Source organism: Prunus mume, linkage group LG2 (assembly GCF_029339155.1).
Source record: "Prunus mume cultivar Tortuosa linkage group LG2, ASM2933915v1, whole genome shotgun sequence".
NCBI lineage: Eukaryota > Viridiplantae > Streptophyta > Magnoliopsida > Rosales > Rosaceae > Prunus > Prunus mume.
In genome coordinates this window covers 28,757,062-28,773,029 of record NC_142699.1, presented here as the reverse complement: position 1 = coordinate 28,773,029, position 15,968 = coordinate 28,757,062, and the positions used below count along the sequence as shown (strand labels likewise).

Genomic DNA, 15,968 nt, shown 5'->3' with positions numbered 1-15,968 from the left:
TGGAGAGGATTTGGCTAACTATACAACTTACCTTCCTATCTGCTAATAATCCTAAGTCTATATTTCATTCCTTTTCACTTAACCCTACCTTCGAGAAATGTGAAAACCAAAATTGGGGTTTCCAACTTCCATGGCCAAATTTATAACAATCGGTATTGACACAAGTAGAAAGCAAAGGCCTCAAGGATTTATGCCAAAACAACAAAGAAATAAAGGACTTCATATCAATTTTAGATTTTATTGATGTGAAATCAATAGTATCAAAAATCTCTCCTCAAAATATCATGTAACTGTGACACTGCAGTCCCGCTGGCTCACCCTAAAAATGAGTACATGGGAGGACCTTTTTAATAAAGACCCTTAGATTAGTCCAATGACACATATAGACATATAGACTATCCTCACTCATACTATTTGTTTTACTCAAATAACCATTTTAATTATTCTAAGATACAGGTTTGCATCATCTTTTCCCCTCATCCCCTTACACCTACACTCGTTCGCAGTCTCGCTCTCGCTCAGTCTCTTAAACCCTCAAATTTATGACTTCTAAACTGTTGATTGCTCACATCTATATGTGACATATATATATATATAATTTTATATATTATACAAAGCGATAATGAAGAGGGGGAATCGAATCTAGAATATAGGATACATGAGTAAATACACTTAATCACTTGAACTATAAGTCCCTTATTAAATATGAAACTTTTTATGTATTAAGTAATGTTATGGTATATTTTTCATATTTAATAAATTTCTTTCCCATCGTCAAGGTTATCTGAATATATTTTTTAAAGTCTCAGGGTTGAGCCCACTCAAAAGAGATTCAAGGCCCAGTGCCAGCGTTAAGCCCATCACACACACGGCGCAATCCATAGGCAATGGCCTTTCAAAACCAGAGGCTTCACTCCGATACAATCCTTTTTTCAGAAAAAGAAGATAAGAAGAAAGATAATCAAGAAGGGTGAAGACTGAGGAGCATCAATGGCAGCATCGGCAACAGCTGGAGTGTTTTTCGCCAACACCCGAAGTCTATGCTTTCGCAAAGCGGAGTCTTCCAAGAGATTGCTGCAGCCTTTTAGGGCCGAAGCAGTTTCGGATATCGGGTTCGTTACCAGTCAGCTGGGTGGCATCAAAATCTCCTACGACATGTCGTCTCAGCTGCCCAAGTCCATCTCCACCTCTTCCCCACCTACCCTTCAGCCCATTGTTGCCCGTAATTTCTCTAACCTTCAATTTCCCATATTTTCTCTGTTTTTATTTTTCTTCAAGGAACACTTTTTCTTTAGGAATTTTGGTAGTCATTTTTCATGTTCTTAATTAGATAACTTAAGGTTGTCCACTTTGATTTTTTTTGAGTGCTGAGAGACTTCAAAATGAATTTTTAGAATTGGAAGCTTGCTGTTTATAGTTAAAGGTAGAAGCTTCATAGAAAATTGTAGAAAATTGTTTTACATGTTGACAATGTGATATGCTAGTAAAAATGAACCTCAATCTTCTCCACACAAAAAAGAAGAAGCTGAAACAATTGTTTCCTTTCTTTGTTTTGGGGAGTGGGAATATGGGTTCAATTGCATTTCCTCTATATAGTAGTGGGGGACAGTAATTTTAGTCTGGTAGTGGAATCAAGTTGAATGGATTGTCCCATAAATGGGGTTTCTTGATTGATAATTTAGTTGAGAAGTTTCTTGATTGTTCTCATGGTCAAATGGTCATTACAACTAATTGTTAGAATGGTGGAAATTGATTTACCTTGTGAATTGGTTAATTTCTTCAGGTAGAATTTGTCCTTTCACTGGGAAGAAATCAAATAGGGCAAACAAGATTTCCTTCTCGGCTCACAAGACCAAAAAGTTGCAGTTTGTGAACCTACAATACAAGAGGGTTTGGTGGGAAGCTGGGAAGCGCTTTCTGAAACTGCGTTTGTCAACTAAAGCATTGAAAACCATAGAGAAAAACGGAATTGATGCTGTTGCCAAGAAGGCTGGGATAGATCTTCGCAAGCTATGATACTCTGGGTTGTGTTATTTTACCCCAATATCTTGTTCAATATTCAGTTTTAGTTTTCCTTACTGCAGTCTACAAGTCCTTGTTGCTCTCTTTGTATGTTTTGTAGATTGCGTCTATGACTTTTATTGCTTAAAGCACGAGGAATGTTTTTCTACTGGCAATGCCCTCTTACATTTGTACCTTGCTTTCAATGATAAACCAGGGCCTGAGATATGGAAATTATAAGAGAGAACCAAAGTTCTGCAAACGATCACTTTGCCATTTTTCTTGGTGTCAAGGGCATTGTTTTGCTCTAGTCTCTAGATTAGGAGAGGAACTCCCCTCTCGTGGGTGCAATACCTCTCTCTCTCTCTCTCTCTCTCTCTCTCTCTGACGTGCCCGGAATAGGTAAGTTATTCCCCTAGATTACATTTTTTTGTGCATACTCAATTTGCATAACAGAGCATGAAAATGTGGTATTTTTTTCAATGCAAACACAGTTGGTTTGTTCTTTTCCTTGGGTGACAAAGACATCTTTTGTGCAGGCCCTTTTTATTTACTTAACATGTATACTGGTGTGCATATTTTGTCAAAATACGGTAGAGGTTGTTTTACATCAAACATCATGGTCTAGCGAAAGAGTGCACTTCTCCATTTCCATTTTCAGATCACAGCAAAATGCAGGAATGTCTTTTCGTTTCAACCCAGATTTCCTAAAATATTATGAAAAGAAGTTGAAGTCGGTTTACTTTGTTTTATTACTCAATTTGGCTGGTCCATTTCTTTCCATGAGTTTAGGCAGCCTAAATTTGTTAGTTGATTACAAGAGAATGTCTATTAGCAATGTTTTTCATTCAACCTTCATCAAATTTCTAACTATTTCGGCAGAACTAAATATAATGGTTGGCCAATAACGAAATGATTAGTTCTGGAAAAAAAAATTAATCAAATGGTTAGTGAAAATGTGTCATATGGTTAGTGATAATGGTGAAACTGAACAAATGGGCCAATTTAGGCATGCTCTTTTCCTGTTGATTTTGGTCCTCTTTTTCTGCAAAATTATGAGTGAATATATATTCGGGTATTTTGAGGACATCATTACTAATAAGTCATATTCAATTTGGAAAATATATATTCGGGCATGTTGTTTTTTATAATATAATTAAACACGTAGAAGTAAATAATAGAAGTGTTTAACAAGTCATATACAATTTGGTCCTCCTTTTCTGGAATATACATGTACTGCGGGGTGTAGAGGAGGACACAAACAGCTTAGCACGTTCTAGATAGAGATTTGGTGATGAATATTCTTAAGGCTAAACAGCAAGCTGAACTAGAATGCAACTTCGTATAAAAATAGTTAGTGATTGATTGGATAGTTTGATGGTGTTGAGCCTTCCCAATCGGACTATAAATTGGCCTCAACTCAAAATTGAGTTGCATCATCCTTCCAAATAAAAAAAAATACATAGAACAAAATAACAAAGTGGAAGGAAAATCAAGATGGCTCTGAAATTAAGTTTATTGGCAATGCTTTTGTTCTTATTGTTAGCATCTACATCTAAAGCTCATGCTAGTGTGTTTGACATGACGAGTGCAACATACGGTGCAAAGCCTGGCTCTAATGTCAGTAAGGCCTTGGCCAAGGCTTGGAGTGATGCACGTGCGTCGCCATCGGTGAGTAAAGTTGTTGTTCCGAGCGGGACATACAAGTTAAAAGAAGCAACTTTCAGAGGCCCCTGTAAGGCTCCTATTGAGATGCAAGTTCAAGGCACATTGCAGGCTCCAGCAGATGTTAGCCAACTCACAAGACCGGATACTTGGGTTGACTTTCAGTACATTGACATGCTCACCTTATCTGGTGGTGGGACTTTTGATGGCCAAGGAGCACTTGCTTGGAGTCAAAATGACTGCCACAAAAACAAAAATTGCAAACCTATTCCCATTAATCTGCGGTTTGAATTCCTCACCAATTCCAAAGTTCAGGACATAACTTCACTTAAACAGCAAATATTTCCACATGCATGTTTTCCGGTGCAACCATACTACATTTCAACATCTTACCATCACAATGAGGTCCACCTCTATTAATAAGACTCAAAACTGTCATCGACAGAAAATAACTGAATTTGTCTTCTCATGTTTATCCAGACAACAAAAATAGCATGTTTCGGTCCATTTAAACTCACATAGAAGACAGTTTTTACACTAGAACCATCGTCTGAATTGTTAACATATGACGTTGAAAAATTGTCGTATGATGCCTTGCGAGAGACGGCGCTCACTTATACGACAACATATTTTGTTCTAGTGGATATCTATCCAAAAGTTCAGCCTCAAGAGCAGATCCCTATCCAAGAGAAGCCGCAGGACAGCTCAAAACCGAACTATAGTAGAATCTTGAAAAATCCCTCATAATAACCAGCACACCCCGAGAAACCTAGGATTCAACTTGACCCAAGAAGAACTAGGAGGATGCCAAAGTGAAGGGAATAATTTCCAAAGCACCTAAATTTAATAGTGTGAAAGGGGAAATGATTTCTTGGGATTATATATCATGCAAATTTCTTTTTACTGGATATCCGGCACATCATAGTGGGACACTTCCTTTGTGTGAAGGACTGTACTGGGGCAACTGAAAAAAATCCCAGAGTGGATGTACAAGTGTATGTTGATATATATATATATATATATATATATGGAACTGTTGAATATAATGCTCTTGTGCTTGATAATTCAAGAAAAATCTAGAGATTCAAGAAGACTTCACCGACTATGCAAAGTCGGCAAGCTCAAGGCTGCATGGCATAATTATTATAAAGGACTAAAATATCCTATCTACTAGAAAAGTCTAGAGAAATAAAATATGTGGCTGGAGTGAAAAGAACCCTTTAAAGTTGGTGGATAGGCAATGTCGACAAACTCTCTCTATATACAAATAAGTGCTGAGAGCTCAATGTAATGATCAAGCTAGAAAGCTAGGAAACTAAGCTAATAATAAGCTAGCAATCTAGCCATATGTACACAAAGCTATGTTCTATCCTAAAACCCCTTCACCCTTAAACCCAACAATGGTATCAGAGTGAAACACCCTAAAATACCAACAGAAACGCATACAGTCGTACTATTTCTGCAAAACCAATAAATATCTTGCTTGGTAGAAAGTAATATTGTGCTTGTATATATGCGAACAGAAAGCTGATAGCGAAAGCGTAGAATGAATCTGCATGCGTTAGTGAAACTGCGTAAGTGGTTTGTATACAGGCATTGAGAGTGACTCTGCGTTAGTGGTTCAGTTCATGCATAGTCAGTGGAAGTCCTCACGTCCCTTGTTTATTGTTTGTGCTCCCGTCGCAGTGTAAAGCTTTACTGCGTACTTGTATTAGCTTCATTTTGACGTCTTTAGTATTATTGATGATAATGGAGACAGAAACAGTCCGTCTTCAGAGTTGAATGAAATGAAAGGAAAGGCCTTACATATCTGTAACAAAAAGACTGAGATCAATACATGGCCCACATCGGATACTTAACTGATGTAGAACTCGTGTATTTTGTTAAGTATTCGATGTAGGACTTGTGTATTCTTTAACAGCTGGCCACATGCTCAAATACACATAATAAATTCTGAAATAATATTATTATGTGCTCGTCTCTCAAATACATCTTTATGGCGTAAGAATGAAGACATGGTCTACTTGTCCTTCCGCTAGTACAACAATAATTACTACTTTCTCCAATATAGGTGAGATCAATGACGATGTATCACAAGAAACGGAACTTATATCACGCCAATAATTGTGGGCTTGACATTAGAACACAGGGAGCTAGGAGGGTCTTTGTCTCCTTCATAGGTGAGACCAATGTCAGCCAACTCCACATTCTCACATGGTACACCACTGCAACATACAAGCCTCACTGCAATTGGAGTGAAAGTTGAGCCCTTAATGTTCTTGAAGCTGACCTTGCTGATCTCAACTTTCAACGGAGGCTTTTGGTCACACTGAGTATACCGGCAGTGCTTTTGGTCTATGAGGATAGGGTTACTGACAATAACCATATAATATCCTCATAGCGTGGGGAATTATTAAAAAATTAAATTGTAAATATTTAATATTATAACAATGTGAATGAAAATTATATTAAGTTGTGGGACCAGTGACTTTTCGATATGGTACATGATCATCGGATTTTTGGTATATGACCATTAGCCCTATGTGTGACTATTTAAGTTACACAAAATAAAATTAATATTTTATTATCAACATTTACGGTTGATGGGATGAGACTTTCTATGAAAAGTCACTAATAAAATAATGTTTTATGAAAGGTTGCAATTCAAAATTGCAAAGAAGTGCTAAACGTTGCCATTACTGTGGTCTGGTCAACGTGCTAATGTATCTGGTGTATCCGCGTGCATCAAGACTGACAGCCAAAAGTAGTGTCTGCCCAAACATGAAAAAGTTACACTGGTTCTCGCCTGAAAACACACTACAATGTGTAAATTTTCAGTCGCATCTTTCCTGAACAGTAAGAGAGAGTTCATACACAAGTTTGAGTTAACTTTTCTTGGGGATTGAAGTGCTACTTAAACAAGAAGTCGATTGTTGTATCTTAGGAGATGTTTGCCAAGCAAATTCTAAAAGCACCTGTTATGAGGCAATTTCGTCTTAAGGAGATAGAAGCAAGTTCTAAACTCAATCATCTGTAAAGTATTCTTAATTTTCATTGTCATTATTTTCTTGTATTTATTTCGAATTTATAATGAAGTTTTATTCTCGAAATTCTGTAAATATAGTAATAAATTTTCTTTATTTGACTAACAGTTTAGCCTTAAGAATATTCATCACCAAATCACTCTCTAGAACGTACGTGTTTGTAGTAATGCTGTCCTCCTCAGCACATATGTGTGTGTGTGTGTATGTATAACATATATCATTTAAAATTTCCATGAAGCAACCCTCTGGCAAATTAGGTCTTCTATCAGTTTTGGACTCACTAGCTTTAATCTTGGAAGTACAAGAAATTTATTTGCAAAGAAAAAATACACTAGTATTTCTAGTTCTTAGATAAAGTACAGAAATCTGACCGAAAAAAATCCGGTACATGTAGCAGAAAAAGTCAAAGAACACAATACAATTTGTCTGTAGTGTACTTTCTACTTCTTTAATCCAGCAGAGGTAGCACAAGCGAGAGCTTTTGTCACGCGAGTAATGGTGGGCTTGACATTAGAACATCGAGAGGTAAGAGGGCCTTTTTTCCCACTGTAGGTGAGATCAATGTCAGCCAATTCCACATTCTCACATGGTATGCAACTGCTACATACAATCTTGACTGCAAGCGGAGTGGCAGATGAGCCCTTAATGTTCATGAAGCTGACATTGGTGATCCTAACTCTCGATGGAACGTTTTTTTTACACTGATTCCACGGGCAGTAGTTTTGGTCTATGAGGACAGGGTTACCAACATTAACCATGATAATATCCTCAAAGTGTATATCCGAGGCGGTGCTAGCTGAAGGAGAAGCAGGCCATGTCTTGATTCTCACGCCATTCTGTGTATTTCTCAGGGTGCAGTTGTTAACTCTGATCCCAACAACAGGTTCTTCATTCAGATACTTTCCAAGGCTTCCTATGCTTATGCCATGGCCTGGTCCACAAGTAACTTTGGTCACCGTGATTTCCTTGCTGCCATGACCAATAGAAACACAGTCATCCCCAGTTCCAATATTTGCATCAGTAATGTTGATCGCTGTTGAACGCCCGATATGGATTCCGTCTGTGTTTACACTTTCCCCGGGTGCTGTGATGTTAACATGTTGGAATGTAACATTTTTGCACCCGAAAACATTCATGTGGAAATTTTTGCTGTTAAGTGAAGTTATGTCTTGAACTGTGGAATTGGTGATGAATTTGAACCTGAGATTAATAGCATTAGATTTGCAATTTTTGTTTTTGTTGCAGTCATTTTTACTCCAAGAAAGTGCTCCTTGGCCGTCAAAAGTTCCACCACCTGATAACCTTAGCATGTTAATGTGCTCAAAACCAACCCATGTATCCTTTTTGGTCAGTTTGCTGCCATCTGTGGGAGCTTGCAATATGCCTTGAACTTGAATCTCAATGGGAGCCTTGCAAGGGCCTTTGAAACTTGCTTCTCTTAACTTGTATGTCCCACTCGGAACAACAACTATACTCGCCGATGGCGATGCACATGCATCATTCCAAGCCTTGGCCAAAGCCTGAGTAATATCAGGCCCGGGTTTTGCACCATATGTTGCAGTTGTAACATCAAAGACACCTGGCTCAGCTTTAGCTGTAGATGCTAACAATAAGAACAAAATCATTGCCATGCTATTCAATTTATGAGCATCTTGATTTTTCACTTGATTATTTTCTTTTTGTTGGGAAGGATGATGAAGCTCCATTTTGCTTCGAGGCCAATTTTTAGTCTGACTAGGGTCAAAACCATCAAAAAATCCAACCAACCACTAGCTCTTTTTATAGGTTTTAAGAAGATACATTGTAGTTCAACTTCTATACTATAATTAGTAAGCTGTTTAGCCTAAAAAAAAGGGTCCCCAAGAAAACACAGGTGTTCACCGGAAAACAGCACTATGCTGCAAATATTTCCTTGAAAAGCATCAATGCCAACAGGATTTAGAGCACACCAGTTATCTTATAGCATTTTTTACCTCTTCCATCACGTTTTTCATCACTGAAAGTGTCCACTGAGAATTTAGCAGCAAGATCACTCAATATTTCTTGAGTTTCGGCAGAGTAGAGGACCAAACCTATGACCTGCAAGACGTTGATAGAGTTAGGATAGAAGATCAGCATGAAAAGACAGTGACCTTGTTGGGGAAAGCCAATAAGAGTCGGCTCAAACTAGTGACTCCATTTTTATCTTGTTGAATATCCATTGAAATTTTGTAATTTTACTTTTGCAATCATCTTCATGCACACCTCAGACTTCTTTTCATTTTACATTTACTCATCCGAGACTTGTTGTCTAATATCTAATAATTTCTGACTGCCTTTTTGGTTATTTGCTAAATACTTAGAAATTGCATGAATGTTGCATGAAATAGTATTAGACATTGCAGTCATTTCCTTGTAGTCAATTAACAAGAACAGGGTACCTGAATTCGGTAAAAATAATACAAATTTATAAGTAAACCCAATCCTAGACATGTATTTATAAAAAAAAACCCAAACACTATTTAAACATAGAAACACACCCAAAATCAACCCCAAAATAATTACTGACCAGCTAAATTAAGAAATAAAGCAAAGTGAAGTTGTTTTTTTTTTCATAGTATTCGGCAAACTGTTGAAGGAAAAGCCATTCCTGTTTTTTTTTGTTTTTTTTCTGTGATCTGAAAATGGAATAGTGCATTCCTTCACTGAAACTATTATGTTTGATGTTTTTAGGGAGCAGGTTTTTGTTGAGCCAAATATTCAGCAGAGTTATAATCAGAAATGTGCCTATAGATGTATGATGAAGTCTCCCTATTGAGAAGAAGTCAAGAACAATGAGAACTAATATATTATAGAATCTTGAAGATATCACAAAGTAGAATGAACTTGTTTTTAATAGATACTCGATAGAACAAGGAAAGTCATTATGAAAAATCTGAGACATGGTTACCTTCAAGAAAATATGAGAAACCTGAAAGTGTATTGTACGCAACTGATCAAGTCGATTCCTCCATCACACTCTATCCAAAGTCTATGCCACCTATTACCCTAAGAATAAGAAGCAGCCATAACTGCCAAAAGTTCAGCCTCAAGAGAAGATCCCTATCCAAGAGAAGCCCCTAGCACAGCTCAAAACCGAACCAGTAGAATCACGAAAAATCACTCCATCCCCCGAGAAACCCCTAACAACCCCATCAAAATTCAACTTGACACAAGAAGAACTAAGAGGATGCCAAAGTGAATGGAACAATTTGCGAAGCACCTAAGTTTAATAGTGAAGGGGGGAATGATTGCTTGGGACGTCATGCAAATTTCTTTTTACTGGACATCCCACACATCATAGTGGGACACTTCCTTAACGAGAAGGACTGTAATGGGGCAACTGAAAAAATCCCAGAGTGAAAGTGCAAGTGTATGTCGATATATGTAACGTGTACAGTCGTACCATTTGTGCAGAAGCAATAAAACTACCTAACAGAAAACTAAATATATTGCTTGGTATAAAGTAATATTGTACTTGTATATGTGATGTGAACAGAAAGCTGATAGAGAAAGCGTTGAATGACTATGCGTTAGGAGACATCCCTTTGAGAGTGACTCTGCGTTAGTGGTTCAGTTCATGCATAGTCAGTGGAAGTCCTCACATCCCTTTGTTTGTGGTTGGTGCTCCTGTCGCAGTGTAAAGCTTTATTGCATGCTTGTATTGTGTGGACCTCATTTTGTTGTCATTAGTATTATTGATGATAATAGAAATAGAAACCGTCTGCCTATGCTTTAGAGTTGATCGAAATGGAAACTTTTTATAAGTATTAAAATAGTAATTAAACTTCAACCATATTAAAATATTGTATAAAGAGTAGGGACAAAATTGACATGCATATTTCTACAAATATAACATCCTTTCAAATTTTCTAACTTGAAAAAGTGGCTTGCATATTTTTTTGCTGTCGAATGTTGGTTGAGGTTGATTTACACCAAAAATCATAGTGTCAGCGAAGAAAATCACGATTTTATTTTCAGACCACAGTAAAAATGTAAGAATGGCTTCTTCTTCCTTTTTTTTTTTTTTTTTTTTTCCATCAACAGCATGCCAAAAAGATTATGAGAAAAAAAAAACTCTGAATTTATCCGGTCGTTTTTCATATAAGACACAGAAATATCATGTGGTGTTACTGGCAAATTCACAAGGGAAGTTTTCAGTGATGAAAATTGGGATCAAACAAGTCAACAATGCTATAAGAGGGCTCTAAATCCTGTTGGCATTGATGAAAAGTGTGTTGTGTATTTATTTATCTTGATACAAAGGAGAGAACATGTAGCACAAAAGCAACGTAGAACACAGTAATTTTTGCATAGAGAACGTTAATTAGTGCTGTCTACTTCTTGGATAAAGGAAGAGGTGCCAAGGATGATGTAGCACAAGCAAGAGCCTTTATCACGCCAGTAATTCTGGGCTTGACATTAGAACACAGAGAGGTAAGAGCGCCTTGGTTTCCACCGTAGGTGAGATCAATGTTAGTCAACTCCACATTCTCACACGGTATGCCCCTGGTACATACAAGCTTGACTGCAAGTGGAGTGAAAGATGAGCCCTTAATGTTCTTGAAGCTGACATTAATGCTGATCTTAACTTTTGACGGAGGCTTTTGGTCACACCGAGTATATGGGCAGCAAAATCGGTCTATGAGGATAGGGTTATTGACATTAACCATGATAATATCCTCAAAGTGCATATCTAAGGCAGTGCTAGGCGAAGGAGAATCCATGTTTTGATTCTCACACCGTTCCGCGTATTAGTCAGGGTGCAGTTCTTAACTATGATCCCGGTCACATCCTTTTCTTCCTTATATCTTCCAAGGCTTCCAATGCTTGTTCCATGGCCTGGCCCACAAGTAACATCAGTCACTGTAATTTGGTGGGAGTCATCACCAATAGAAACACTAGTCGAAGCCCCGATATGGATTCCATCTGTGTTTCTGCTCTCGCTAGGTGCTGTGATGGTAAGATGTTGAAACATAGTATGGTTGCACCGGAAAATAAGCATGTGGAAATTTTTGCTGTTAAGTGAAGTTATGTCCTAAACTTTGGAATTGGTGATGAATTCGAACCGCAGATTAACGGGAATAGGTTTGCAATTTTTGTTTTTGTGGCAGTCATTTTGACTCCAAGCAAGTGCTCCTTGGCCATTAAAATCCCACCACCTAATAAGGTGAGCATGTCAATGTACTAAAACCAACCCAAGTATCCGGTCTTGTGAGTTGGCTAGCGTCTGCTGGAGCCTGCAATGTGCCTTGAACTTGCATCTCAATAGGAGCCTTATAGGGGCCTCTGAAAGTTGCTTCTTTTAACTTGTATGTCCCACTCGGAACAACAACTTTACTCGCCGATGGCAATGCACATGCATCACTCCAAGCCTTGGCCAAGGCATTACTGACATCAGAGCCAGGCTTTGCACCGTATGTTGCACTCGTCACGTCAAACACACTAGCAGGCAGGTAGAGGCTTGTAAGACCATTACTCGCGTGACGAAAGCTCTTGCCTATGCCACCTCTGCTGTGTTAAAGAAGTGGAAAGTACTAAAGATAATTGTTGTGTTCTTTGATTTTTATTTTTTTATTTTGTGGTGCGTGTACCGGTCTTTTTTCTTCGGTCAGATACCTTCACATGTTCTGATGAGCTATCAAATACTAATATATTTAATCTTTGCAAATAAATTGCTTGTGTTAAAACATGCGTTCACTAATTCATCGTTGTCCAGAAAATGCATCAGTTTCTACTCTAATGCTTTTCTTGGCCTACAACCAGTCCAAAGCCAACAAGAGGGCATTCATTCTCCCCAAGCTTGGCCAATTGAAGCTGGGATTAGCATGCCAGCTTGATTTTGATCCTTCCACTGTATTAATTTTGATGAAAATCAAAGAAAATAAAAATTCCAAGTTTCTGAATTACCTTTTCCTTCTACTGTATCACTTTCTGACCTAGCTCGCTTCCCAGAATAATCATAACAAAACGAGGAAGCAGTCGGATATTATTAAACATCAAACTAAAGCAGGCAGGTAGAGGCTTGTAAGACCAAACTTATCGTTGCATAATATCTGTAAAAAATTTCTTCAAGAGGGTTGGTTCATGGAACACTGATAAAAACTGAGACAATAATTATCACTTCTGTAGTAGAGAGCTATCCTATAACTCGGTAAGCAAAGCAAATTATTTTCTTATATCTTTGCTGTGTTGGTTTTTTCTTTTTATTTTCCTGCTAGCATTCTGTGTCTTTATGTTCTGCTTTTCTGATGCAACTTATCTGCTTCTTTGGACAAAATTTAGGGGGTTCCAAATGCGGTCTGGAGAGCAAATTAATTGGAAGTTGGTATTTGGACCCTTTATCTTGACTTTGAAAAATGAAACAAATTTATCAGCGTAAGTTTGACTAATCTAAAATACACTGTTCATCTTTAGGGGAAATCATGCATCAATGTCTTCTAAGCAAGTTTGACTAATCCAAACTAAACTTTTCATCTTTGGGGCAAATAGTGCCTAGTCTTGATATTTAATAACCATGATTTTAAATGTAATACGTATAAATATACCAAAATCATGAGATATCTGAATGTCTCTAGAGGCACACTGATAGACATAATCAGTATGCCGGAAAAAGTAAAATGAAGCTATAGTATCTAGGACTTACATTATAAAGAGAAAAAATAGCTCCTCTATATGGAATTAGAATGTACACTTTCAGGAAGCAGTTTTTGTTGCAAAGCCAAATCATCAGCAGAATAAAATTCAGAAATAAGCCTATAGATGAATGATGGAGTATGCCCCCCACTGCAGAGGAAGTTCAGGAAAATGAAAAAAAAATCATGAGTTAAAGAAATGAAAGGAAAGATTTGCAAGCACTTAAAGTTGAATTTAGTAGTATAATTTTCAGTTTATAGCGAAAGGGGAATGATTGCTTGGGATGTCGTGCAAGTTGTTTTTGCTTGGCATCCCATCATAGTCGTGCAAGACAACTACCTAAAGCAAAGTAACTGCAGTTGTATATTGAACAGAAAGCTAAGATTGAACGTTTTGAATGAAATAGCAATTGCACTATAGTAGAATACGAATGGAACTTCAAATTAATTCTGCACAAAAGGATAGGAAAAAGAATGGTCTTACGTATCAGTGACAAAAAGACTGACTAGTTCTGGTGGCACATAATCAAATGCAGGATTAAGAACATGAAGAAGAGGAGCTCCGCTGCCGATACTAAAATCCATGCAATCTGAGAATTCCCCAAAAGATAAGAGTTCCGATGGGCATCTCATATCATTCAGCAAAACCTCCGGATTATTTGGATACAAAGGACACAACTGTAAAAAAACAAGGAAATGACAAGACAATATAAATTAATAGGGGAAGAAAACACAAAATATCAGTAGAATGTGTTATTAAGCAGCAAATTTATAATCCTAAAATTGCAAAACAGAAGCTTTGCACTGATCTCCAGTCTTCATCCATAAATTGCTGCCCAGAAATCAGCAATACATGTCTAAAAGTTTCAGCATGACAGGATAGAAACTCCTTACCATAAAAATGTAAAGTTCTAAGGAGTTCTAATGAGATCGGTAGTTAATAGTATTGTTGATATAGACTGTGGCATCTAAATCAACATTCATTCTTTTTTTATTTAGTTTCTTGGTAAGCATCAGAACATCCATAGAAGATTAAATTTGTTCTTTATATACATTGAGTTTTGAGATCTTCTACAATTTTAAAAAAAAATGATGAACAGCTAAATGTTAAGTGAACAAAGACGAAGAGCATTACTGCAATAATGCATCCGTATACTTAATTGATTGGTCTGACATATATACTGAAAGGCTATTTCCCTTTTAGTATTGAAATTCTTCAATTTTTTTGCAAAAGTTCAGTAAACGTGTACAAGTTTTTTCATGCCAATACCTTATAAGTGCCAGCAACCACGACAAATGGAACAGCATGCTTTCTTGCAGCAAGTGCAACCATGTTCATGCCAACAGGAGCTATGACTCCACCATTGGCCATCACAGCATGAACCCCAACTACAACCTGTACGCGAAGTTTTTGATAAGTACAGCTAGATTCTACATAGCATTAGCACAGAAGTAAAAGAGTAAGCAAAGTTAAAAATTACCATGTTTACTCGTGAAATCATGGCAAACACTGAAGAGTCGGCAATCATTGTAGTTTGTAAACCTTTTGCAGCCAGCCCTTTTGCAAGAACATGTCCAAGATACCTACGCAAAAACCAAGTAAGCAACAAGCCACAAAAAAAGAGTGAAAGATCAATTAATCAACAAGTAGGTTCTAATCATGTACATACTTTGGAGCACCCTCAGCAACGACCACCTGGAACGATCGTTTCTTCTCCTTCGCAGCACATAGGAACTTCTTCACAGTTCTTGAGTGGCCTAAGGTTAGTACCACCTCGCTGAAAAACAGTTGCAGTTGTAATGAAGCCAGTAAATATTCATAAGCAACACATATACGACAAGTTCAACTGTCTATCTGAGGAAACATGTCTATCAATAGATCACTGTGCAAGTAGGCATTTAATCAAGAGGAACAAAAATCTCCACTTCATAATATTTGTTCATTGGGCTGTCTACAAGCTTCAGTTGGCTAATTATTTCTTCTTAACTAAGGGAGGTTGCATGCCAACTAAGATGCATAAGTTATATGAGCTACCGAGCAGCAGAGCTAAGATATTTAAGGCAGGAATAAACTAATAATGATGTTCCACCCAAACCAATTCAATATGGATGTAAAACCGACAGTATATAACAACCTTGTTTATTTTTTGCATGTAAAGTCTTTTCAACTGAATTTATAGGGATATAATCCACCTGAATATCATCCTTCACAATCAGAGGGACCATAACCATATACATATGACTGCAAAGGATGGATTCAATCAAGAAGGAATGATATGGATCAGAGGATCAGAACAGAGTATTCACAAAATATGACATCAAATTTTTTTTGAAGCTAGAATGCACATATCATAAATCAAATGGATATGAGGAGAAAACAAAATTTCAGGAGATTGTTTAAATATGTGAAGAAAATCCGTAGCAGAAATATGTTCATAGTGTGAAAGAAAAATTACTTCTGATGGATTAGCTCCGCTGCCTGATCTGCAATCTGCTCATGGCAAGTTTTTATATCTTCAATGAGATCATTTACTGCCTCCATGATATGGCGCTTCAATGTCAAGCTGCCTGGACTTTTATCAGCTGTAAAGGACAACTGCAATTT

The 15,968-nt window shown here is 37.3% G+C and overlaps 2 protein-coding genes and 3 pseudogenes across 2 annotated transcripts; 2 read left to right on the top strand and 3 right to left on the bottom strand.

Annotated features, from left to right (window-relative positions):
- The first annotated feature begins 916 nt into the window (after positions 1-916).
- Positions 917-2,187, top strand: PRPL28 (Ribosomal L28 family). Its single transcript, XM_008225928.2, has 2 exons — positions 917-1,222; positions 1,784-2,187. The coding sequence occupies exons 1-2, from the start codon at positions 991-993 to the stop codon at positions 2,014-2,016; spliced, it is 465 nt and encodes a 154-aa protein (XP_008224150.1). The 5' UTR covers positions 917-990; the 3' UTR covers positions 2,017-2,187.
- A 1,311-nt stretch (positions 2,188-3,498) lies between these two features.
- Positions 3,499-4,086, top strand: LOC103323930 (polygalacturonase pseudogene; annotated as a pseudogene).
- A 3,026-nt stretch (positions 4,087-7,112) lies between these two features.
- On the bottom strand, positions 7,113-8,549 carry LOC148919986 (exopolygalacturonase pseudogene; annotated as a pseudogene).
- Positions 8,550-11,065: 2,516 nt separating this feature from the next.
- LOC103323907 (exopolygalacturonase pseudogene) lies at positions 11,066-12,166 on the bottom strand (annotated as a pseudogene).
- Positions 12,167-13,220: 1,054 nt separating this feature from the next.
- Positions 13,221-15,959, bottom strand: LOC103323906 (uncharacterized). The gene is made up of 6 exons (XM_089046614.1): positions 15,820-15,959; positions 15,034-15,141; positions 14,845-14,947; positions 14,634-14,759; positions 13,848-14,041; positions 13,221-13,514 (listed from the first exon to the last, which is right to left on the bottom strand). The coding sequence occupies exons 1-6, from the start codon at positions 15,903-15,905 to the stop codon at positions 13,400-13,402; spliced, it is 732 nt and encodes a 243-aa protein (XP_088902740.1). The 5' UTR covers positions 15,906-15,959; the 3' UTR covers positions 13,221-13,399.
- Between the last annotated feature and the right edge of the window lie 9 nt (positions 15,960-15,968).

What these genes read in the sequence shown, in the direction of transcription:
- PRPL28 (XM_008225928.2), top strand. Translation starts at nt 991, where the DNA reads ATGGCAGCATCGGCAACAGCTGGAGTGTTTTTCGCCAACACCCGAAGT. An exon ending in CCTTCAGCCCATTGTTGCCC is followed by an intron (nt 1,223 to 1,783) that starts GTAATTTCTCTA and finishes TAATTTCTTCAG; the next exon opens with GTAGAATTTGTCCTTTCACT.
- LOC103323906 (XM_089046614.1), bottom strand. Translation starts at nt 15,905, where the DNA reads ATGGAGGCAGTAAATGATCTCATTGAAGATATAAAAACTTGCCATGAG. An exon ending in GCGGAGCTAATCCATCAGAA is followed by an intron (nt 15,142 to 15,819) that starts GTAATTTTTCTT and finishes ACTGTTTTTCAG; the next exon opens with CGAGGTGGTACTAACCTTAG. An exon ending in AGTCTTTTTGTCACTGATAC is followed by an intron (nt 13,515 to 13,847) that starts GTAAGACCATTC and finishes CTTCCTCTGCAG; the next exon opens with TGGGGGGCATACTCCATCAT.